The following is a 26,120-nucleotide window of genomic DNA, read 5'->3' as shown; positions in this document are numbered from 1 at the left end:
TTATCGTTGAAGTGAAGTTGGATACTGGTAGCTAGGCTGAGTGGTGGGTGCCAGTATCCGAGGAATATGATCTTGGCTGTAGCCTGCATGGTACATATACTGGATAATAAAGAAGGAATTGACACTTACATGCTTCTGTAGTCATTGAGTCCGGTGTCAGGGAGGCGTCGGAGGTAACATGTAGCATTGTGACTATGTTATGAGGGTTAAGGGTTTAGCTTAGCTATTTGAATTGACGGGTTGGTGTGCATATTTTGAGCGAGGGTGGATGATATAAGAGGTTAATTTAGTTGCGTGTCGTTTGCACAAGAAGTTGGTTTGATGGGCTTGGTTGTCTTGTTTTTGAGAGAGTGTTTCTGTTCAAAGGTTTTTGGTTTGTGTCATGTTTCAAGGGAAATGGGCTCATTAATCTTTGTTCTAAGGGGCTGTGCTTGAGCCATGTACTGGTCCAGGTGTGCTTTTGGGTCAGTTCAATGGGCATAATCCTGTGAGTGTGTTCCAGTTTGTTAGTTTTTTTTCTTCTGCTCCTCTTGTGAGATATTCTTATTGAGTGTGTGTCAGGTTTTCCAAAGGCAGTGGCGCTCCAGGTTTGTGTCTGTATGGCATGCCATTCTACGATGACTAGGGAACATGGTGTTATGGCTTTACATCGTGTTTCACGTGGTGTTGTGGGTTTTCTTTATCCTGGATACTGTGGAGTGCTAAGTTCAAGTGGCTGCCATCTGTGTGTTCTAATACATTTGTTTCCTGTTGTTTGTTAGGTCCGAGTGTGATTCCTATGGTGGTGCTGCCGGAAGACCTTTGCTGTTTGTCATGCTAGCAAAATGTGATTCAATCGCTGCAATTTTTGTATGTGTTGGTTATTTCTTGATTTTGGTCATCCAGGTGCAAATTGTGTTGAGCAGGTGCTCGGATGGTCAGGTTCAAGCCTCAGCTTTAGGGGAAAGGTGTTCCATTGCTTGGGCCTAAACCGCAGACTGGTGATCACCACAAGTAGAACCATAGACCGTGGTTGTTATCAGAAGCCCTTTATCTGCGTTTGAACAGGAGCCTTTATGTATGTGTTGGATTAATATAGTGCAACCTAGCCTAGAATGAATGGAACCTCTGGGAATATTCCTAAACCCCCAGGACACCACCCGCCTCAGTAAATGCCTAACCACCATCCAAACCTAGATATCAAATGCCTATGTTAAGCTTAACGCCAACATGATTGAAGTAATCCCCATCAATCCTCTTGTCAAACAACAGCATGCCCAATCCCTAGGCTTTATTGTTAATCGCAGCCTCTCCTTCCAAAAGCACATAGCCAAAAAAGCGCAAATGGATGGCTGCAGATTTCCACACTCTATAAAATAAACCCTTCATCTCCCCATGAGACTGCCTCATGGTGGTCAGGCTCTCAAAGTCTCCCATATTGAAGAGGGAAGCACACTCTTAACTGAGCTTCCAGCCATGCATCTCACAACCCTCAAGGCCGTCTGCCATGCCACAGCCATGCCTCATTAGAGATCTCTGCAAATTTGACCACATCTCTCCCTCACTGTTCAATCTTGACTGGCTTCTCCTCCCAACCAGGATTCTATCCAAAACTGCTTGCATCATCTACAGAGCCATCCTGAATGGCATAGCTGGTGGCTACAGCCCACACCTATGGTGGCTCTTGCACTTCCCATTGCAAATCCATCAAAATGTTGGAGTTCAAAGCTGGCCAGACCCTGAACTTCTAAAACTCTATCCCGCTGCAAGCTTAGTACACCGCTGCCATCGTACAGTTCTTCAAAACACAAAAACTGTGACTCCTCCGTCGATACTTCCAGAATGGGAAGATGCCGATGTGTCTGCCCTTCCGCCGCCGGTGCTACTGCCCAAAGATGCCATGCCCAACACTAGCTTCCAGATGTTGGAAAATACTCTGCTGCTCTTAAGCTAGGTTTATGGTATTAACAATAATATGAAAAATAACATGAAAATCGTCACTTAAGGTAATAATAATAGGGCGTATACGGTAAAATTGCCGGAGGAGATTCACAGGAGCGAAATGGCAAGCAGCAACTAAGAAATTAAAGAAAAGCTCAATGTGCACGCCGCATGAAGAGGGCCAGCCAAAAATCATGTCCATGTTGACAGGAGACATTGGGATATCTACCTGCCTGAGAAGTCCATTCAGTAGACTTAAAAACATGTTGACTTGTTATTTGCAACTGCTGTGTTGGTTTTTTTTTTTCCTGTTGATCTGTTCATAAGAATGAAAGAGAGGGAACTGGGCGTGGGGGGAGTCTTTGGTAAATAAAGATAAGTTGACATTGGATAAAAGGCAGAAACTGTTATGAAAATAGAAAATTCGATACAATACTTCATACAAAACATGTGCATTTCTTTGGGTATTGCGGTGTCCCTGTGACATTTCCAACACGCACAGAGCTGTGACATTCTTTAAGTGTCTACACTTATGGCTGTTTTTTTTCCACATAACTCTGCAAATTCCATGAGTAACCGGTTGATCCGTGTGTAGATGTCTTTGTTCCTCAGTGCGCTTCTATGCAGGGTTTGCTCTGGATGTCTATCGATTTCTCACTTTGCGTTTGAATTTAAAATGTGTCTTTATATATCTGGTGTCTCCGTCTCTGGGTATCTTTTAGTGTGGCGGTCTCAGTATGTGGATGCTCCTTGTGTCTGCTTCTTGCCGCTTGCTTTCTCTCTGGCTGACTTTCTGGATCTCACTATAGGCCTTGTGATGTCCTCGTGCATAATCTGGGACGCCCTCTTGATGTCTTCCTTTCGCGTTAGCTGGGTGTCTCTCTATCTATTCACGTATTTTGCTCTGACTGTCCCTGCGGTAGTACATGACTTTTTTCAGAGCACCTATGTCTCGCTCTGTCCTCTCGAAGGGTATTTCCTGCTGTTGATATCAGTCTCTTAGATTGGTTTAAGGTATCATATGAGTGTAGATTTCGGTGTCCTCCCTCCTTTTTCTAAATCTGCTGAGGTCTATTGTGGTGTTGCACCACAGGTCTTGGTGCCATTCTCTGAATGACTCCTTTTGTGCCACAGTTAGGTTTTCCCCCAGTATTTCTCTCTCTCTCAATTGTTCTCGAAATTACACACAGTTCTTAAATAAATGTGGTTAGCTCTAGCAGTCTTCCTATAGGCTTGCTGCTTCTGCTCCTACGTTGCGTGTGTTATTCTCTGTTTCTAACCATAAGAGATCCAGCTGTGACTGGCTGGATGTGGCTTTTGACTCTAGACGCCTTTAGCTATGGCTGTCGTTGTATGTCTCTCACTTTCCCTGTAGGTGCTTCTCTTTTATGCTGTCCTTGGATTTCTTTCTCGGTGACTGTCTCTGATAATCACTGCCTGTGCATGTTCTTATATTTGTATGCAGGCTATATTTGTGTCACAAACACAAAGAATGACAACCATTATTTGTGTCAATGACTCATTGTGGGGGGTTTCTCTCTGGCTCTAAGTGTGCATTCTCTTAGTACATGTACTTGTTTCCTTGTCTGAACCCCTCTAAGTGTCTCATGTTTCTCCTTATGTATATCTCTGAGAATCCCTCTCTCTCTCTCTCTCTCTCTCTCTCTCTCTCTCTCTCTAGCTCTCCCTATATAAATATATATAACTCTTTCTCTCGCTTTCTCTCCTCTTTCTCTCTCCATATTGCTCTCTCTCTCCCTCTCTCGCTTTCTCTGTCTCTCTGTCTAGCACTGCATTGTTCGCCCACTGTCTCTGTTCCTATTTATATTTGACCCTCTTGCTCTTTGCATTTCTGTGGATGTCCCACTTCTTGGTTTCTCACTAGTGTTGTCTCCCTCTCTCTAACTGATAATGGGTGTTGCTGGATCTCTAGCTGTGTGACTGATTGTGGGCGTCCCTCTTTGACTGTCACCCTCCGGGTCTGTTTCAGGTTCGCTCACTCTGTTATTGACTGAGGGGTGGACTGAATCTGTGTAGAAGAATCTCTGATGCTGATTTGGGTGTCACTGTTCTTGTCTCTATCTCCCTCTTACTTCTCGTGTATGTCCTTCTGTGTTTGCATGTTTTTAGTTGTTTTCCTGGAGAGTTTCCATGTTGGTCACTCACTCACTCTGTTTGCCATATGATGTCTATTTTCCTGGTTGTTGTTGCATGTCACACTCATTATCTCACCAAATTATTCCTCGGCCTTTCCTGGCCATCATGACCATAGCCCCTTCAGGCATCGTAAAGTTATCGTTGAAGCATCCTGGGATAATACACACCAAGAATGCATGGAGGCTTACTGTGTGAATATGCCTTTTGTAGTATAAAGAAGGACTGGTAATCCATTATGACCGCTTTTGTAATGTCCATGATGCACAATAGGTGCTCTGATAACAAACCATCTTGGAGCAATCATGTATTACTCTTTCCCTGCAATGCAGGTAACAGCATATCGAAAGTAAAGAGAGCCATTCGATTGGTTTTGGGAGAAGCAAGATTGTTGAGGGTACCTCATTGTGACATATACATTTAGAAGGGAGCACCAGCACACCACAATGCAAAAATGAAACCGGGGGGAGAGGCGGGGGGCAACCTGCAGCTCTCTGGGTTCGCCACCAATTTAGGGAGGACAAGAGGTGGCCAGAGAGATGTGCACAACCCTGACCTTCAAAAAACAGCTGGTTTAATGTTCTGTTCTGCTTGCTTCTGGACAGGTGTTGCAACTGGGTTACCATATGGTTTCACTGATTAATTTTGTTCTATGGCCCGTCATCACACCCAATAATGAGAATATTGGCCTGTTAAACGCCCTTCTAGTCTCCAGCATGCAAAAAGGTCAAAGTGGATGCTGTGCCTAGCAGCAGGGCACGGCCAGTGGACACTGTGTGTTGCTGAGGATGCCCACTGGGAATGGCAGCAGGACATGCCCATTGGGCCCATTCGCTGGCACTGCGGTGCTAGAGGGAAGCAAAAGGCCCAGCTCCAGCCATAATGATTGCTGGGCAGTCCATGGCCAGCCGCAACATTGTGCGCCTTGAGTCCCAGGGTAGGACTGATGCTCCATTTATATACTGAGCAAATTCGTATATATTCTAAAACAATATTTTGTTTAAATCATGGATTCTCACATAGTAATGTAGCCTGGAATACACACATTGCATGGCTATGTGGAAGGATTGTTTCTGGCTCCTTAAATGAGTTCTTAACCATGTTCACTACATTTTCATTTTTAGTTTTTTTTAACTGATAATTCATGTAGCTTTTCCAAATATTCAAATCAGGCTTTCCACATCGCAATATAATAGAACACACCGTAATGCTGATTGGAGAGTTACTTACCCGTGTTTTCTCAGGTACCACCAGGCACTATCAACACTTCCGCCATTGCAGCCGTACTGGTTATTGCTACTGCAAGATATGAGATTCTGCGGAGACAGATTTCCGGTGAAGATGCCGTTGGAGTGAATTGCAATTCGATCTGCTGCAACACCTGTTTTTTGAAAACCAAATATTTAAAACTAGAATATGTTAAATGCCATCTATCATCTAAATGTAATACTGACACTTTTTTCTCTCTCTCCACCCTCAAATCATCTAATCAAAGTAAACACATTCTACTTCATTAAACTGTAGCCACATATTATATATATATTAAGGTGTGTATATAGTTTTTCATAACATCAGGCAAACAAGGCATCAGATTCAGATAATAAACGTCAGGCAGATAATTTCAGGAAAAAAAGTACTAAAAAAAGCACAATGAAGAAGATGAACAACAGTGAAACGATCCCATAGAATACATTGAGGAATTTCCCAGAAATTGCAACACTGCGTGAAATGAAGAGAATTTAATCTGTATAAGGCGATTTGGGACAGCCCCCACGTCCTAATACATATGGTATGGTAATGTTTATTTATATAGCGCATATACACAGGGAAATGTTTCAAAGCGCTCAAGCAGGGAAGGAACACAGGGAAAAACAACAGTTGCTCAGAGCCTTTGAATTTCTGAGACAATATGTGGTCTGCACATGAATATTAAGTTAATATTACACATTTAACAGTTTAGATACAGCAAATAGGCCTGCTGGCGATTCTGTGCTTTTTTCAAGTGCACATTAAGGGGCGAAGACAAGGGAGAAACAGACAGAAACAATCTTCAGGCAAGGCTGTTCAGATCGTGCAGGCACGGGGTGTGCAAGGGAGGGGTAGGGGAACAAGTGCGCCCAGTCAGTAGAGAAGCTCTCAAGGTTTTATAAGTGCAGTGGGGTGTAGGGCCTTGTGGCAAGTACAGAAGGACTGGTAGGGGTGCCTGGGACGTGTGAGACTCTGAGGTACACCAGGCGGCCAGTCAATAAACTGTATGGAAGGAGGGAGAGAAGGAAGAGTAGAGAGCTAGGTTAACAGGGTAGTTAGAGAGAGAAGGAAGAGGAGAAGAGGAAGGTCTTGAGGAGTTTTCAGAACTTGAGAATTTCAGGCTCAAGACGGAGTGTGGCAGGGAGGCTGTTCCAGTGGGAGGCACCTGCTGAGGAAAGGGATCTCCCTCCAAATCTCTGCTTGGTGAACCGGCTCACTGGCAGAAGGTTGGAGGAAGAAGAGCAGAGGGCTCGAGAAGGACAGTATTTAGGAAGGCAACGTTGAAGGTAAGAATGTCCCAGGCCCCAGAAAGCCTTGTGGACAATGCGGAGGGTCTTGAATTTGATTCTTTCAGCCACGTGGAGCCAGTGAAGGAATTTCAGAGCCAGGGAGATGCGGTCCCTGGGCTTGAGGCCAAGGATAAGTCTATTCTGTATATAATAGAGATGACTGCAGCTTATATAGTCTCATATCTTTGCTGATCTGCGACAGAAAGGTCTTTACTTGCATCCTAGCAAAACAGCTGTTGAGCTGCCTCTTGCCCAGGCTGATTCATACGGATCAGGTGAGGTTTGTCTGTGGATGTGAAGGTACTGGTAACATTAGAAAGACCTTAGACCTAATGGCATCCTTAAAAGAAGATGAAGAAGAACCGATGCTCCTGTCTTTGGATGCAGAAAAGGCATAGGTTAGGGCAGGGTTTCCTGTTTGCAAAATTGGGAAAGATGAGGTTTGGACCAAGATGGATGACAGGGATGGAGAACAAACACACCAGAACAGCAACAACGACTCACAACTGCAGAACACACTCCCACAGACAGGAACGAAAATCAAACCAATGCTGAGAGAAGAGACAAATCCCTCTACTTAACTCCATACCTAGCAAACAACCGGTCACCAGAACGAACCAACCCAACGCTAGAATCAGCAACAGCAGACAACAAAACACAACCATGCAGAAGAAAGATGGACAACACTAGAAATAGCAAAATCATAATAGACGCAACAACACCTTACATCACCAAAACAAGAGGAACTTCCACTCTACACCCACAACTCTTGGAAGAAGAACCTGATGAAAACGAAAACCCAAGACAGAAGCTAGAAGAACTTTTCAAAGACACAGACGCAACTGTACCAACACCTTAACTAGAGATTGACCAGAAAGGAAACATCAACACCGATCAGAAGATGAACCCTAAAAGAAAGCCCAAGCCAAACCATACCGCTAAACTCCACTGCAATCTAATAAATGCAAGATCCATGTCAAAACACTCAACAGAGATCTTTGACCTACTCAGTGACAACAGCATTGAAATCCTATTCATTACCGAAACATGGCTGGACGACAACTACAAAATCACACTTGGAAGCTGCCTCCCAACCAACTTCAAATGCCTTCAAGTAAACAGGAAAAATAAAAAAGGAGTAGGCATCGCAATAGCATTCAAAGGACACCTGAAAATAAAAACAGATAAACCTCTCAACATCACCAGCTGTGAAACCATGGTCATATAACTATCAGCAAACCCAAAAACCAACATCACATTCATCCTCGTGTACAGACCACCGACATACAATGCAACCTTTGTCGACAACTTCATTGAAGCCATCACCAACATAGCCATCAAGCATTAACATCTAATCATCCTGGGGGACTTCAACATATGGTTTGAAGAAAGTCATGCCAACTCCCAAAACTCACTGATTGAATAACATACAACCATGAAACTACGACAGCTGGTCAAAGGGGCAACACACTTGGCAGGACACACCCTCAATGCAATCTTTGCCAAGGGAAAATCTTATCACCACTGCACCACCGATACAAATACTGTGGAGCGACCATCTCATCATCCCATTCGTGATCAGACTACCACCTCTGTCTGCACCCTAACCCCTAAACTCACAACCACCACAAAAAGAAACTTGAAAAGCATCAAAGCAAGCAACCCTTTTCGAACAACTGGAGATGACCAAACCCTCAACTATAGAACTAGAGCTGGCTGACCTAGACGGGAAAGCGGAGCTACTACACAAATGGATTGCTGATACAATGGATAAGATTGCCCTGGAAAAAACATTCACCTCATCCAAAAAAAGGGCAATAGCAAAATGGTTCACCCCACTACTAAACACCATGAAAAAGGACAACACAAAGATGGAACTGGAATGGAGGAAAGAATACAACCCAGACAAAAAAATACTGTTGCAGAAACAAATCTGTGCATACAAGAAGGAAATACAAAAGGCAAAGAGAAGGCATTATGATGACAGAATCACCAATGCCACCAACACACAAAAAGAAATGTTCAACATCATTAAAGAAATGAGAAACCCACCAGGCTGCGACAACACCCTTAGCCCCTCAGACAAACTTTGCAACAACCTGGCAGACCACTTCAAGAACAAAATCAACGACATCCGACAAATCATACAAAACAGACCAACCAACCACAACATGCAACCAACCGGACCGAACAAAGAGCCACAGCACAAACTCCAAAACTTCCCTGAAATATCAACAGAGGCATTTGTCTTGTTGGTAAAACACAGCAAGAAAGGAGGATCACCCATGGATCCCTGCCCCATGACATCTATAAATCAATTCTCGCACCAGGAACTGATCCGCTTTTCGTCATCACTTGCGTCAATACATCTGTCGGGTCATGAGGGGGGCCTTTTCTTCAGTGTCTCTGTTAGGAAAGATTTCATATTTGAATGTAATTTTCCCTCCAGGTGGCAACCCCCAAACTTTTTGCTGCTGTTTTACACCCTGATCTAGCCTTTGACAGAGAAGCGCAGCCCTCCGCCGCACTCCTCTGGGCTTTCGCTCAATTCTTATGTGGAAACTGACATGCCCTTAAGACAGTCAGTACTGGGAGACTTTGTTTCCCTTAGTCCTTTCCTCATGTTGCAGCTTTTGTGCAACATGGAACAAGAGTGCAATGTAACTTACTTTACCGCACCCTTGGGCCTCTAGTCATTCCAAAGGCCCTAGAAACTCTCACTGGACTTATTATGAACTGTTCAGGTGTGTCACGGACAGGACTGGTGGCAGCTATTGTTTATCTTATGTTTTGAACCCTTTTTTGCCATGTTATACGCGCTTACCGCGTTTGGCACAAATAGGTGGCCTGGCTCCAAAATGGCTATGCCACGCAGTTCTTTGTCCTGTCCTTTGGCCATCTTGCCCCTTCACCTTCCCCAGGTCGAGCCGACCCGGGTCAGTCCTTATTTGGTCATGCACTTTCCCGCAAAACCCAAAGCTGTTCCCAATACACATCCTGGGTACCAGAGAGTCTGGAGTGTCCTGAATGCCTGGGACCACCGTGGTCCGTGATTGGTCCACGTATGGAGTGAGTGTTTGTGAGCAGATCTCCCATTGGGTCCTCTCCGTTTTGGCACGAAGGGAACTTTGGATAAGAGGAGGCCGAAAACACCACTACCATGTCGATATCCTGAGTTCACACCGAACAAGGGATAAGGAGCCAAGTATCCTGCAACAAGAAGCCAAGTCGAGGAACCGCTGGTGACCCGCTGGAAGGTTTGACACCCTGAGCCCGCTGTCGTCCTGCGAGACCCCTCTGCATCTGATCGTCCTAGAAGCACCTTCATCAAACCCTGCAAGTAAGCCTCTTCGGAAGTGTCTCTGGGCCAACCAGTGGGCTCACCAGCTTACACGGGACGTTTGCTCTATCACCACCGCCGTTTCAGGGGAAGCCCTTGAAACTTGGCCTACTACTAGCTCTGTGTCCATGGCACCCTAACACTTAATTTCGTACACTTGGCATTCCCAGGTCTGAAGTGAGACGAGTGGGCCCGGACCAAAGTAAACGCGGTTGCCGTGTTGCCCTGCTGTGGTAACGACCTGTGCACATTCGCTGCATTTGTGACCCCCTCGACCCTGAGTCCTGCTACCGCGGAATCCACACGGTGTCAAGACGTCCTGATTGTCGCATCCGAATCTGCCAATAACGTGAACTGAACTGGCGAAGTCTGGGTCTGCCTGCGTCAGGGACCGGTGAGTAGTCCATACCCCAACCGGTGGCCCCTAACGCAGGAACCCATTTCTTTTCTACCGCTGTAGCGAAATAGCAGATCCATCCCACACTCTCACCCTGCCTCTGCCCGCAAGTGGAGGTCTTGCTTGAGTAGTGGGGACTTGTTCTTCATCACTTCATCCACCTTCCTGAACTGTCAGAGACCCTTGAAGAGACCTTATTATGTCCATTAGCAGAAGCCCGTGCATGTACTATTGAGCATAAGGCTCCTATCTTCGTAGGGCTTGGACTGCCTCCTAGTTAGGTCTATTTCTGATGTCAAACTGGGTCTAACGATTACTTGCACTGCCTGTTTTCCTCCCCATCTAGGTGGTCTACATATTTCGTGCTCCTAACTCCGTAGACCCCACGGTCTTGTATATATATTGTATTGATTGTGATATGTTGGTTTACTTTAGTATTATTGTGATTCTTTGCTATGGTCGATGTTACAAAGGCCTTGTAATAAATGTGTCTATATTTTTAATATAACACCTGTCTGGAGTAATTTGTAAGTGCCCTTGCTTTGTGTGCTCATTGAGGTCTTTCAGTCACCCTCACCCCTCTTGAGACTTAGTCTTGACCGCCGCCATCACTACCCTGATTGGTCTGGCTTGTCCAGAGGTTACCCTGTTCCGAGAAACTAGGCTGGCTTTCTGAACCTCTGCCCCTACAGGTCAGAGTTCAGAAATCCATCTTAACAGTCTCATCCGGGCAAGTAGACATGGCTTTCTGTGATGGAGTCTCAGGTTGCATATGGAAACCCTTTCATCATTCGTAGGGCCCAATCCTTTCCCTTGGCAAAGACCCTTATGTTGAATTCTTCCCAAAAGTCAGCATCTGCCAGTTGCCATTCTATGAATTCTCAGAATCTGCTCTCTTATGTTGAAATAGATTGCTGTATAGGGACATGCAATCTATATGATTTCAAAAAAGAAACTTTGCACAGTGTCAAGGGGGCCACCACAGAATATTACAGAAACCTCCTAAATCTCTCACTAACAACAGGAACTGTACCAAGAACCTTCAAATCAGTATATATCAAACCCCTTTAAAAAAATACATGTGGCGACGTAGAAGACCTCTCGAACTACAGGCCGATCTCAAACATTCCATATCCAGCTAAGCTCCTTGAAACCTACATATACAAATTAACCCGAGACCACGTAGAAAAACACCACTTGCTAGACCAAGCACAAGTCAGTTTCAGACCCGCAAGAGGAACAGAAACAGCACTACTATCCATCTGGGACGACCTAAAAACAAATGCGGACTCCGACACAGCGTCAGCCCTGATCCTGTTCGAACTCTCTGCAGCATTCGACACAGTTAGCCATGACACCTAACCAAAAGACTAGAAGACATAGGCATAACGGACATGTCGCTACTCTGGATTAAATCATTCCTAGCAGACATATGGATAAAACCCTTCAAATCCACCCCATGAGTTAACGACTGTGGAGTACCAGAAGGGTCCTCACTAGCACCACTGTACTTCAACATCTACCAAACTCCAGCAATCAGAATCTTCAAAAAATACATTACATGCTACAACTACGCCGATGACACTCAAATCATCTACAAAATCAAAGACACTCAAGCCAATCACGCAACCCTAATCGAGTGTCTAAAAGAAGTCTTTAACTGGATGAATGCCAACAACTTGAAAATCAACTCAGGAAAGACAGTAATCATGATTATATCCAAAAACCAAGAGAACAACACCTACGTTCCATGGCCAATGGAAATGGGAACCACACCAACACATCTAAGGTAGTAACAAATCTGGGCGTTCTGATGGACAACACCCTAACCTTAGAACCACAAATAAATGCAATCATCAAGAAATGCTTCTTCCTCCTCCACACAGCAAGAAGAATCCTATTCTTCCCCTCCTTCACCCACAAAACACTCACAATCGTCGCCCTCATCATGTCAAGAATCGAATATGCAAACAGCCTCTATCTCGGGATACCAGAATACCTCCTGAAGAAACTACAATGGATACAAAATACAGCAGCCAGACTGCTCCTCAAACTATCCGGAAGAGACCACATCACTCCAGCCCTAAAAACACTGCACTCGCTCCCAGTCAAACATCGCATCACCTTCAAAACAATGTGCATAACACACAGGGCAATCAGAGGACAAGGAGCTGAATTCCTACAAAAGAAAACAACAATCTACAAGCCAACAAGACTCCTCAGATCAAGCAATGAAATTTGCTTGGAACAAAAACCTTACCTCAAGAAAAAACACGGGGGCACCTCCTTCTCCCACTTAGCCACACAAACCTGGAACAACATCTCGAAAGAAATAATAAACACCAAAGACCACCTAAAATTCAGAAAATTACTAAAAACTTGGCTCTTCAGCACCACAGATTGAAACTGAACAACTGAAACAACCGGATGTGAAACACAAAGAAAGGATGACTAAATTTAGGATAACACTGACAACACCCAGAACTGACCAGAGAAACTCTCACTACAACAAGAGAGACGATGCTAAGTCAAATAGGACACAAGCGATACCCATGAGGACAGAAAGCAGCATCTCTAGCCAACTCAAGCCAACAACCTCACCCACCCCATAATTGCTACCAGGCAGCACACCTGTATAAAGTTATGTGAATGCAGGCACTTGCCACACTTAAATTAAGTCATGGGCATTGGCATGGGCATGAAGGCAGGGTTGTCCCTGGACGTAATTACAAGCGCTGACATGTGCCACATTTCGAAGGGGCTAGGAGCGATAGCATGCATAAACAACTGAATAAGATGTGTGAAATGGACTGTGAGTATCGGACAGCCCAGATCAGGATAGAGAGGTAGAGATGCTCCCACACCCCTCGTGAAGGGACTGCATAAATTAAACACCTCAGTTCCAAACTGCAACGCCAATAACCGATCCACTAACAATTTCACCCCTCTGCATACACCTCTCAAACTCTAACCAAACACAACCACAAGCCTACAACACAACAATCCACAAAAACTTCACTACACTGCAACAAAAAAACAAACCACACATAGACTTGCACAACAGCACATGAGGACTACCGATCGTAAAACACCCCAAGCACAGCCAACAGACCCACCGGGCTGAGGCCGCCAACAGAACATCACTGCTCTCTTGCACTTCTCCAGCTTATTTCCACTAACTCACCCACCCCTTAGAGATATACAATCTGGCAGGGCAGCTACAATATGTCTCTAGGTGGCTGTCGGGAGACGAGACACCAGAACATAGACTACTGCAGGGGGAATGTGACCCTTATTTCTTAAAAGAATTGGTATGGCTACACAAACCAGAGCTGCAGGGGCGATCGAGATTGCTGGAACTGGGCTGGAAGATATGGTGCAAAGCGTGCCGAGTGATGGGGATCCCAACTCCATGCTCCCCGCAGGTGCCACTTGTGGCACTATGCAGAATGGACGGGCAACTGGAGAAGGGGATCCGCAAATACTGGGAGCCAGTATGCCTAGCGACCTTAGGAGACATATGGCACGAGGGCAAAGCACTAGACTTCCAAGGGATCGTGGATGAAACAGGGGTACATACGAACCAATATAACACATACACCAGAATAATTAAGCGGGTAAAGGAAACGTGGTCTGAGGCAGCACTAGCAGAACAACTGCCATGGAAACGATGTATGATATCTCGGAGGGAGGGCACGAAGTATCCCGGATCTATGAGCTGGTGATGTCTAGAGTGGGTAAGGAGTTGTTCCAATTGATACGAGACTGGGAGGAAGAAGCGGGAGTACCTATGCAAGCCGGACAGTGGGAAAGAGCCAAAAGATATCATAAAAAGGTGTCTAGGAATGCGAGGTTGCAGCAGATTCAGTCATATGTTACGCACAGGACATACATGACCCCCCAAAGGATCGCTAGGTTTAGTAATACAGATACACAGAAATGTCCCAAGTGCGGGGAGGTGGATGCTGGGATAATCCACATGTTTTGGGCATGCCCAGAGGTGGGACAATTCTGGGAGGAAGTCAGGCTACGGCTATCTGAAAAAGGAATTAAGCTAGAGGTGGAATCTGTATGGGCATGCATGATGGGGGGATTTCCCAGACCACGCAACCTAAAACATGTCAGTAAACTCAAGGACCTGGCATACATTCTGGCCAAAAGGAGAATAGCCATGGGCTGGAAAGCAGCTCACAGACCCAGAATAGAGGTATGGTGGAACCTCCTCCTGAAATTGGCAGAAGCCGAGACAGTAGCATGGTACGAGGCAGCCAGCAGAGGGAGAGGGATGAAGTGGGACCCCTAATAGCATGGAGACATATGGTAGCTACACTGTCGGGACCCTCTCATGTCGAATCTAGTGATCAAGACACGTCTGAGGAAGATGAAGGGGACTAACCCCAATAAAACAGAAATCTAAGGGACTGAGGTGGAAGCTCGAGTTAAAGTGGAGGGAGGGAGGAAGACAGCAATAAATAACACGTACCTGTAAGCCAAGAAGTATGTAATTGGAAATGTCAGGTGTGTTTGGTCATGTTTTGTTGTTGTTAAAAAAATCCATAAAATATGTTTTAAAAAAAAAAAAACTCACCATTCCTTCCTCTTTCTTTCCGAACCCCCAGAGCACCAGAGGACCACTCCGGTGGTGATAGTGCGCAGTACAAATATCATTAAACATTAACATTAACATAACATTCAGATATATCACAGTGATGTCAGTCAATGGTGTGGCATCTGTGATGTTCCATCTGGGGAGAGGGGTGAGACAGGGGTGCCTGCTCTCACTGCTATCATTTTCCCTGTCAATAGAACAGTAATCGATAGCAGTTAGAGGGAAGAAATGAATTAGGGGTTTCACTGTTGGACGCAAAGTGTATAAGCTAGCCCTATTTGCAGATGATATATTGGCATACCTGGTGAAATCAGAAGAAATGATATCGAGGCTCATCAATATACTTGAGTCTTATGGAAGTATCTCTGGATTCAAAATGAATCTACACAAGTCAGAGGCCCTGGCCTTGAAGGAGTGTCCAAAGTAGTTCTCAGAGTGGTGTCAAGATTTCAGATACACAGAGGTAATGCGAGCATATGCTATTTAGGGGTTAATACCACAAGAAATTTGATGGACTAAATTAAGCCAACTACCCGTCCAGTGGTCGCGTATCCAAGAAGATTTGAGGCATTGGGAACAATTGACCTTAACCTGGGATAGCAGACTGACCACTATCAAAATGAACCTGCTCCCTAGGTTAATATTCTTATTTCAGATGTTGCCGTTCAAAATTCTAATAACTTCTTTTCATTAAATCAAGAGGGCACTGCACGGTTTCTATGGCAGGGGAAGAAGACTGGGGTGGCTTATGAGTTCCTGACCTGTGGGAAGGAGGACGGGGTGGAGGCCTCCTACACCTGTAAAATTATTACTGGCAGTACAACTCAGCGTGCAAGTCAATCACCTGAGGGACAATGCTGACAAACATTGGCTAACCTTCGAAAATGAAATGTTATCACCTGTGACAATAGGGGAGTGGTTGGTGGTGCCAGAGAACAAGATACCTGGAAGGACCTGTAGCCACCCTGTCTCAAAGTGCTCTGGACAATCTGGAAAAGGCAAGGAGACATGAGATGCGTAAAGTCTTGGCCATCACCTCCTAGTTGTATCTCGGCCCCCGAATCTGAGACAGAATCCATGAGCCACTACGCTTCCAAATATATAAAGAAGGGAAATTCATAAATATTAACTACATCCAGGACGTGTTGGGAATCAAACCTATGTCCCACTTTATGTACTTGCAGCTAAAGAAGGTACAGACAAACCCGGTATGGATAGGTTATTTAGACAGGCCATTATCAGATTTAGAATCAATGTTAGACAAACAGGTAACAAAGAAGGACTTGGTACCCAAAATGTATATAACGATTAAGACAGTGGGATATAAAAAAGAGGAGTGCCCCAAAATGATCATAGCAGAAAGACATGGAGAGGGAGATTCGGGAATAACAATGGCAGCAATTTTGCAGGTGAACGCTGAAGGCTTTGCTATTCATGCACTACAAAATGCTAAATTACAGATTACCGACTAGATGCCAACATATGCCCCCCAGAGGCTAGCTAAAATGTACATGGGGTGAACCCTCATTGCTGGAGGGGGTGCATAGAGAGGGGAGCCTACTGGAACATGGGGTGGAGTAACCTTGGGGTAAAATAATATTGGAAAGAAGTTGATGGGCTGGAAAAGAACTTTGTTACCTTTACTTGTATAGTCATATATGCCTAGGAACTTTCAGCTTGCAGCTACAGTACGCCTACATTGGAAGAGACCCTGGCTGACTACTACAAAAAGTGGCTAGGGAATGCAAAGGACACGTTCCAGATATAAACTATTATGGCCCTATCACAGGAACATCCAAAGGCGCTGGGATCTGACTGGATGGCATTCCAGGAAAAGCATCATGGAGAGGAAGAAAAAGGAGAGCAAATGGCGATACGGAAGTGAGTGATGCATCTTAGAGATCAATGTTGTTATTTAGATTAATTGTTTCTCCTGGGGGAGACGCTGGGGAGGGAGAAGGGAAAAGTAAGGGAATATAGGGCGGGGAGGGACTTTGGCGAACCAGGAAATACAAGGGGAGTCGCATTAGGGCGAGGATGCTGCATTGGAAGTTGACACAATAATGTGGCGGTATAACATTATATGATCTCTTCATGTTCTAACTGATGCATATTGTTATGTAAGATGACTGTTATTGTGTAGGGATTTAAATGACTTAGAAAATCCTAATTAAAAGATTTCTCATTAAAGACAAGTTTGCATGAAACTGAATCACCAAAAACTAAGAAAGTTAGGGTGATTCAGGGCTTGACCGAATTTATTTGTCCAGGCGTTCTCATTATCACTCCAATCACACGATAATGACGCCAATGTGAGTGCATCTATCGCATTTTTAAGTAAAGGGACAGACGCACAATAAAAACCCAAAGACATTCGAAGTAAATACGTCCATCTCATATTTCTCAGAGAGTTCTAGAGTTTGCAAACTGCAGTCCCTCACAGATAAATATTTTCTGATGCACAGCCGCATGGACCAAACTCATTAATATGCCTATTTGAAACTTTCAATATTTGTGTTGCTTCTAGCCTTTTCTAACCCTGGAATGACACTGGAATGCTAATTATATTATTCCCAAGTGGGCTATTAGATTCTGACACAACGTAATGTTAGCACTTTCAAAAGTCAATACATGTTTGCGTTCAAGGCTAACCATGATATCTCCTGAATAATATTTGGACAGGGTTTATTTTCTTTATGTAGAGAATGTGTACTGTGCACATTATAAATAGCAAATCTACAACCGCATCAAATGGGAAAGATTGGGCTTGCTGAATGAGTAGAAGAGCAGAATGGGATGGCTTGATTCAACGGACTTGGCCGTGCAGTTAAGTACAGGTAGATGAGGTGAGTGCAATGAGGGGTCGGACCCTCTACTTAATAATTTCCCTGACCTCAGAAGCTGGCAACATATGTATGGATATTTTGAAGTTTAGCAGACGGTGGGTGATCTGTTAATATGTTGTCATTAGACCAAACACCAGGGGCCAGATTACAGAAACTGCACCGGTACAAGTGCAAAGTTGCACGGTATGAGCACTAAGGAAACGTTTGCACTAGTGCAAGTATTTTTTAAACATACAGACAAAACCTGTTAGCCCCAGTCCTTACTCTCTAAGTATGTGCTCACTTTTTAGAACTGGTGCAAATGTTAGATAATCTGGCCCCAGATTTCAAACTCCTTCCTATCCCAAGGCATGCCAGGGTACCTTGCCATTGCTTCCCTGATCTCCCTATCACAGTAAAACCACCCAGAACCACCATACCTTAGATATTCCTATAATCTTCCTGTAAACCCATAGCACCTGAGCTTGCTCAAGAAACCTTTACAAGATAACATATGCAATGATGGCAAATACTTCCAACCAATTTCTTATGACTTTTTCAGGCTCGAGCCATTTCCTTCACTTGCTAGCATCACCCTTAAACAGAGTTGTTTTACGCTCATCCTTTCCATCTTCCTGCTTAGAAAAGATAGACATGAATGGCCTCCTCCAGACCTTTTCTTGGAAACTTGGAGGCGATGTCAAGTCAAAACGAACTGCTCAGACACATTGGGTTGTCACAGTTTTATAAAACGGCACACTCCGGCCAGGGGCTCCTTCCGCTGCCAACAAATGTGGCGCACAATAAAAACGCTTTTATCTTTAATAAACCTTGCACCCAAACTTCACAAACACCCTGTGTTAAAATGGACTAGGAACCAGGCTGGTGTGTATAAATGAGATATTTATTAATTTATGGTTTTATGAAAAAGCAAAATCAAACAATGTTACAGCAACCACCAATGTTGTGGCAACACAAATGCTATGATTCCTACAGAACAACTAGTTCAAAATCCTAACACAGTCCACATGGATTTTAAATGGCAAACAGGAAAAACAGTTTTAAAGTCAAGGGATTGCACCAAGGTTAAGCACTCCCCATGCAAGACTCACTCCCAGACATTAGCTAACCAAATTCCTTTGAATGGAGGGCAGTGTCAAGAGTAAGGATAGAGGGCAAAAAGACAAATTTGGATTAAAGCCTTCCCAATATGGGAAATCAGAAAATAAAATGAAAACCCGTTTTAGGAGCAAAACGGCAGAATCAGATTTTACTTACTACTCACACGGCTGCTCACAACCACGGTGGACAGAGTGAAAAGGAAATTCGTATTGCTAAACTTGAGGAGATGAGGAAGCTTTAAGACTATTAATCAGCACACCCGGGCAATGTTGAAACAAGGTAGCAAAATCGATTTTGGGAAGAAAGCAATGCAACGGAAAAATACAAACAGCAAATGGCAATTTGTTTCACACAGGATTTGGAATGACAGGTAGCTAAGGTAAGGGTTTAGTTTTCAAAAATCGGAAATCGTTTTTTAAGGACCGGGACAGAGGCACATAACAGTTAGGATTCTAACAGAAAGGGATTGTTCTGAACAGGACTATGTTTTTTTTTTTTAATGGAACAGATGCAAATTAGGAATTTGTAGGAATGCACACAATACACAGCCAAATTCGGTTTTCAGTGACACAGAGACTCATTCTGTTGAGGCTATACTTTAATGACTATATACACTGGGCACAAGGGGGTTGATTTAGAATTTTAACCACTGCATACTTTGAATTTCAATGGGGAATTAATTGATTTACTTCAAAATAATCCTAAGGGTTTATACATACAACTGAGAGATCTATCGAAGAAATACGCTAACATACAAAAGGTAATACAGATTCTACTATGGCAAGGTGAAATAATTATACTGGCAATTTGGGACTTTCAGTGGGATTTTCAATGGGGATTTCTATGGGATTTATGCTACAAAAGGAGAGGTTTATCCAATGTGGGACTTGGTTTGTTTGCTACTTACAAAGTAAGCCTTGGTTTGGGATTCTGGAAGGTCAGCTGGATCTCAGAACCCTCGCGACAGCAAGTCAAGGGGTCTTTTCTCTGCACTCTCCTGGATGAGATTCTGGACAGCCAGGTTGGATCTCAGGACTTTATGGACAGCTTGGCAAGGGGTCTGGTCTCTGCGCTCTCCTGGATGGTATTCTGGACAGCCAGGCTGGATCTCAGGACTCTCTGGACAGCTAGGCAAGGGTCTGGTCTATGCACTCTCTTGGATGGGATTAGCTAGGCAAGGGTCTGGTCTCTGCACTCTCTTGGATGGAATCAGCTAGGCAAGGGTCTGGTCTCTGCACTCTCTGGGATGGGATCAGCTGCCTCCGTCCTCTTTCTCCTGACTCCCCGGATTCTCATGTGTGTGCCTCTATGTCTAATACAGTCCTCCCTTATATAGCCCAAATGACATCATTTATTTTACGATCTGGGGGAAGTACCCTATAATTATTCCTACCCTGGGATAGGACAACCTACCATTCCTCCCACCGCCCTCTAGCATCATTGCTTCAAGGGGAGAGAGCATCATCAGTCTATTTGTGGTTTATGACAGTTCTTTGTTTCTCCGGTCAACATTTTAGCAAAACAGAGTTATGTATCATAACTCCCAACTTATACTAGACACTGCCATAAGAAATGGATAGGTGGTTTCAGGAGGTCATTGTGAATTAGACAAGCCAATAGCCGACTCTATGCAACGTAGCATGGCCCCTTGGCACCTTTGTGTCCTTTTCATGAAAAACATACTAGTTATTGTTCTACAAAATGATTAAGCATATTCATAATGTACATCTCCATCTTTCCACCAACTGTAATATTTGTCCCATTTTAAAATCAGCCAGAAACGAGTCTTGACTGGCCATTTCAGTTCACGAGGTCCTAGAAACATGCATGTAGTCTCTAAAAATCTGCCTGGAAATCACATGAAAAATATAAAAAAACTAAATTATTTCTTATTCTGAGTGCTGGAGAAAAATGCCTAAAATACATAAACCGTTTAATGTCAATCTGGAGGATCTGTCAAATATGGTAGGGTGGTGCCTCCTCCCCCACAGCTAAATGTCTACCCCTGGCTCAGCTTGCAACAAAAGCCTTTTATTGCATCCTATGAAGTTTGTCAGTTTGTCCTTGGGAGTGAGTGCAAAAGGAACTCGCCTTTTTGGTCAAGCACAAGCCACACTTGCTTCCTTTGTCTTTCCTGCCAGTACTGCCTTCTAGTCTGGCAGAGCAAAGGATCATCACGCATTACCCCATATCATGTCATTGCGGAAAGGTTCACTTATTAATGTGACTTCCAGTGGGAGGCCAGGCTTTCAATTGAGTTTTATGGCTGAGCCCAAAAACTGGTTTTACTAGTATTTTTTCCAAGGTGACTGCAATCGTGTGGGAACAGACATAATGTACATCGTGTAGCCAACCCCCCACCCACATATATTCACTGACATATCTGTGCAAGCAAAAGCTATCATTTCACATTGTCTTGTAAATGTCACTTTTCCTTATTTATGACATGTGCGAGCTGTATTTTTCATTTGATGTCAGAAATGCTGTTCAGTAGGTCATGGGATTAATTTGATTTGTACTTTTGAGTGGGTCTGCATTTGCAGTTGATCCATTGACACAGAGGGGTAGTGCACATGGTTCTTTGCTATGATAAGAAATGAAAGGAAAAGCCAAGGTGTTTTTTTTTCCATTTTCAATGTTTTGAGTGCTGCGGTTTACATGAATAGGAAACCAAAAGCCTTGTCAGGTTGCATTTTGATGACATCATTGCCCCTAATGTGAATTTACAGTCAGACAAAGCTGTTTTGGATGTAGTGCATACTTTTTGACAATCAGAGGGAATAAAACAGACGCAGGGCCATTCTTCAATGCGGTGCATACTTCTTGTTATGCAGATGAAAAAGAAGCAAACATTCAGATGAAATACAGCAAACGCAGGGTCATTCTTCAATGCAGTGCATCACTTCTGATGATGCAGATGAAAGTGAAGCAAACACAGGGTTCAAATGCTTGCCACACACGTGCCAGGGAAGAAAGCACAGCCATTTTTGGTGGCAATGTTTAATGCAGTTTTTCAGGTGACTGGGACGTTGTTAGGGCCTGTAAATGCACCCCAAGGGTGGGGAATTACTGAATGCCTGGCCCTTTTGTGTGCTGGCGTGGAGTGCAGGTGTTAATAAGGTGCTCTTCGCTGGTATGATATGATGTGTTATTTATAACATGCTTAATGCCCAGTGGTTTCTAAGCGCGGACTCGAGGATCGAACCTGTGTTGTTCCATGTCGTCTTGCTTCCAAAGTGAGCACGTTACCCCTGAGCTATTCTCCCGAGACAAGTAGTGAGCCATTGTGCATGGCAGTCATATGTGGACTACCAACTGAGGTGTGAGCTGTGGGCTACCCTTGACTAGCTGATCGCGCTGTAATTGCAGATCTAATTGGGGTGATTGACTTGTGAGACCCTTCTCAGGCTTCCCCCTTACTTGCAATGGGCATCCTTGAGGTATTCATAGTGCAGTTGAATAGTTGGTATTACCCTCCCTTACTTTGCCCTTTTCTATTAAAGAGAACATTTGAGACATTGATTGAAGCATTGTCTGCATCCTCTCACCTAAATTGCTGTTTGGGAAGAGTTAATTGTTAGAGTGTTCAGTACAATGCAGCAATCAATGTTTCCTGTTTAAATCTATTGTTAAGCAGGTTGGACAAAGTCATCACTGCATCCTTGGGCCCAACAGTAAGAATATTTTACATGTTCAATAATGATTCAATGTTGAAATCTGGGAGCTTTGAGTTCTTATCAGCTCTTGATGCCTTGTTGGTAGGTGTCATGATCCCTGCCCCGAGCACCCTGAGACACCATGCTGGAGCCAGGCCACAATCCCCTACATGGCCCGTAAGGGCCTCTGCATCTTACCAGAGACCCACTTGGATTCAGACATGGCGCCTGTGGCGCCAGGTTTACACATAACTCTGAGAACAACTTGGCATTGGACTTGTAATGTATTGTGGGCAAGATGGATGCCCCCACATAACCCAGTTCCTTGAACTGAGTATGTGGTCTAGCCTTTTGGGTGTGGTTCAACCCAGGGATACCTGGAATACCTGGAAGCTATTTAAACCATGCCCGGGCAGTGAAACAGGCTTTGCGTTTCTCTGCACCTGCAGCGTGACACTCACCGTGCTCGGATCGGTCTCCTGAAGGCCTTCGCCTTTCCTCCGCATCCCGCATTCTTGCAAGAACAAGAACAGCATTAATATTAGACTTACCTTTGGGAGTATGCAGCTTCCATCCATCGCTCCTCCGGTCCTGTGGGCAGCTTTACGGCGGCGTCACCTCCATCTCGCCACGCCGCATCCTGGGGGAAGATAAATGAATGAAAGAAAAGACATTACTAAGCATTCTTCATATCCCAGCTTACTCGAAAACTGCAAGAAGAGTCAAACGCTTACCTGAACTCAAGCCGCTCAGGGTAACTTCAGCTCCGGAGCATCCCATCGACCTGCAAGGGGAAAAGACAGTACAAGTTAGCACAGAAAGCATAAGAAGTCGCCGCACATCGCGCTTACTCACCGCACCTTATTCTCTCAGCCGGCAGCTACGCTGGGACATTGCAGCACCTGTAAGGGACAGAGAGAGAGACATTGGTTAATACAAGAAAGAGTGAACAGCGCCGCGCATAACGCTTTCATTCACCACTTAGAGCTCAGCTTCCCTAAGCAGCATGACACCATCTCTAACCCCTCCAACACCTAAGGGAGAAGAGACACGTTATAAAGGGGACAAGAAACAAGAAACATACAATTCTATCATCCAACCTACTGGTCGCCTGCAGTTACTACAAGCCCAGTACATTGGGCCCGCGCCAGTGAAGCAACTAGGCTGCATAGAGCCCACATCAGTCGACACACCCCTGCACTGAAGGGCAGGACGGAGAGCACACCACACAAGAAAACAAGGTGAGGAGAGGACATAGGGGAGAGGGGTCAAGAAACCAGAGACAATAGAGTTAAACTCCGGAAATCCTGTGTTTCAGGCCAGTCTCCAGTCGAACAGATTCCAGGGAAGGGTTCGAGGTCATAGGAGGTCCAAACAGGCTGAGTGGTGTCCCCGTGGATACCCGCTGAGCGTTACAGAACGCAAAGCCTCGTACCATAATCCACCTGGACTTCATGGAAACTTCAGAAACTGACCAGTTAGCCCAAATGTTGGGGCAGCTATGTGCCGAAGTACATGCAGCCAGGCAGTAGACCAACACCCTGAGGAGAGAGTTGATAGTCGCTAAAGAATGCACTGATGATTTAAGCCGGCAACTTCTCCAGTCACAGGCGGGACATGCACCATTACCGGCTAATGTGTCTTCAATGCCAGTACCATCAGCCAACCCTGTTCGGATAACCTTCCTGGGGCAGTTCCTTTGGCTCCACCCGAGCAATTCACGAGGGATCCCAAGAAGTATGCAACATTTGTGAACCAATGCTGTCTGCATTTCCTTTGCAGGCCAGGGGCCTTTCCAAATGACCAATCACAGGTTTCTTTCATGCTATCCTAACTGAGTGGCAGTGCTGCAGACTGGTCTGTACCCTTTGTCAATCAAGATGATCCTTTGCTACATGACTTCAGGGGTTTCCAGCAGGAGATGGAGAAACTCTTTGCCCGTCGTACTCATGGACAGGCATTAAACAACAAACTGTTGTCCCTTCGTCAAGGGAACCAAGACCTATTAACATACATAGCCACCTTCAATAGACTTGTGGTTGAAACAGAATGGCCGGAGGAGAAGAGAACCACATTATTTCATCGGGGTCTGTGGGGAGAGCTAAAAGATGCTCGCGCACAAGTGGTGAACCCCCCGAAAGACTGTGCAGAATTTATTTACCTGTTGTTCAATTATATCATAGGTTGCAAGGCCGAAGAGCAGATCAAACCAGACCAGACCCTCACCCTATGTATGCACCTTCAAAGGACTACGTCTCTCGAACAACAGAGAGCTCAGGGGAACCAATGCAGATCAGAGAGGTCAGGTCCCCCTTGACAAAGGCTGAAAGGGATAAACGGAGACAGCAGCAGTTATGTTTGTACTGTGGAAAGTCAAGCATTTCCTTAAAGGGTGTCCAGTGAAGCCACCAAAGAGAACAATAGGGGCCACAGACAAGGAAGATACTACCAAAGAATCAGAAAACTACCAAGCCCGGGAAGTGTAGGGGTCCACTTGTCGAGCAAAGAAAGTGAACTACAGACCTCCCATTTTTCATTGTCTGTGAACTTCATTAATCACCAACAACCATCTCGGATGCACGCAGTAAGAGCATACATAGACAGTGGAGCCGTTGGGAACTATATGGACCAAGATCTCACAGCAAAGATGGGGCTTTCTTTATGCCCTAAGTCAACCACAGACACTGTCACCACTGTTGATGGCACGGACAAAGCTTCTGCTCCAGTATCCCAAAGTACTGCAGCCTCAACACTTCCATGCCAGGATGGACACCAGGGATCTATCGCTTTCAACCTCATCAAGGTGTCTCAGTTCTGGTTGATTTTAGGAATGCCGTGGTTGGTAGCTCACAATCCTCAAATAGATTGGCGAACAAAAGAGTTGGCCTTTTCCGAGAGTTGTGCTCACACTTGTTATCACCAAGGGAAACAGCCAATTGCGACCAGAACGTCTGCTCTTGGAACAGTGGCAACCGGTACCTTACCAAGTGAATACCAGGATTTTCAAGATCTACTTCAGAAAGATTAATCTAATTCCCTACCACCGCACAGACCATACGATTGCCAGATCAACCTGATACCCAGAGCACAGGTCCCTTGTGGGCAAATCTATACACTCACTGAACCAGAAAACCAGCACCTAAAGTCCTACTTAGACCAATACCTGGCAAACGGATTCATCCGTCCCTCGAAGTCACCAGCAGCCTCGCCCCTATTCTTCATGCCGAAGAAGGAAGGGGACTTGAGAACTTGCATCGACTATCGCAAACTGAACCAGATCACCATAAAAAATCATTACCCTCTGCCACTCTTCCCCGAACTGCTTGATCAAGTCAAAGACGCCCAAACCTACACAAAATTAGATCTTAGAGAAGCCTATCACCTCGATCGAGTGAAAAACGGTGACGAATGGAAAACCGTCTTTCGTACCAAGTATGACCTGTACGAATATCAAGTAATGCCCTTTGGCCTTTGCAACGCTCCCGCTGCATTTCAATACTTCAAGAACAATGTCTTAAGGGAAATAATTCATGTCTGTGCCCTAGTATATATTGACAATA

The 26,120-nt window shown here is 44.7% G+C and overlaps 1 protein-coding gene across 2 annotated transcripts in view; it reads right to left on the bottom strand.

Annotated features, from left to right (window-relative positions):
• Nucleotides 1-26,120, bottom strand: part of TINAG (tubulointerstitial nephritis antigen) — a 1,051,371-nt gene that overhangs the window by 192,457 nt on the left and 832,794 nt on the right. For both annotated transcript variants that reach the window (XM_069606138.1, XM_069606139.1), the window contains exon 6: nt 5,305-5,455. In XM_069606138.1, coding sequence (XP_069462239.1) covers nt 5,305-5,455 — 151 coding nt within the window. The remainder of the gene's footprint in view (nt 1-5,304; nt 5,456-26,120) is intronic.

This window comes from Ambystoma mexicanum, chromosome 4p, assembly GCF_040938575.1.
Source record: "Ambystoma mexicanum isolate Mex_15411 chromosome 4p, UKY_AmexF1_1, whole genome shotgun sequence".
Classification (NCBI taxonomy): domain Eukaryota; kingdom Metazoa; phylum Chordata; class Amphibia; order Caudata; family Ambystomatidae; genus Ambystoma; species Ambystoma mexicanum.
This window is presented reverse-complemented; position numbering and strand designations above follow the sequence as displayed.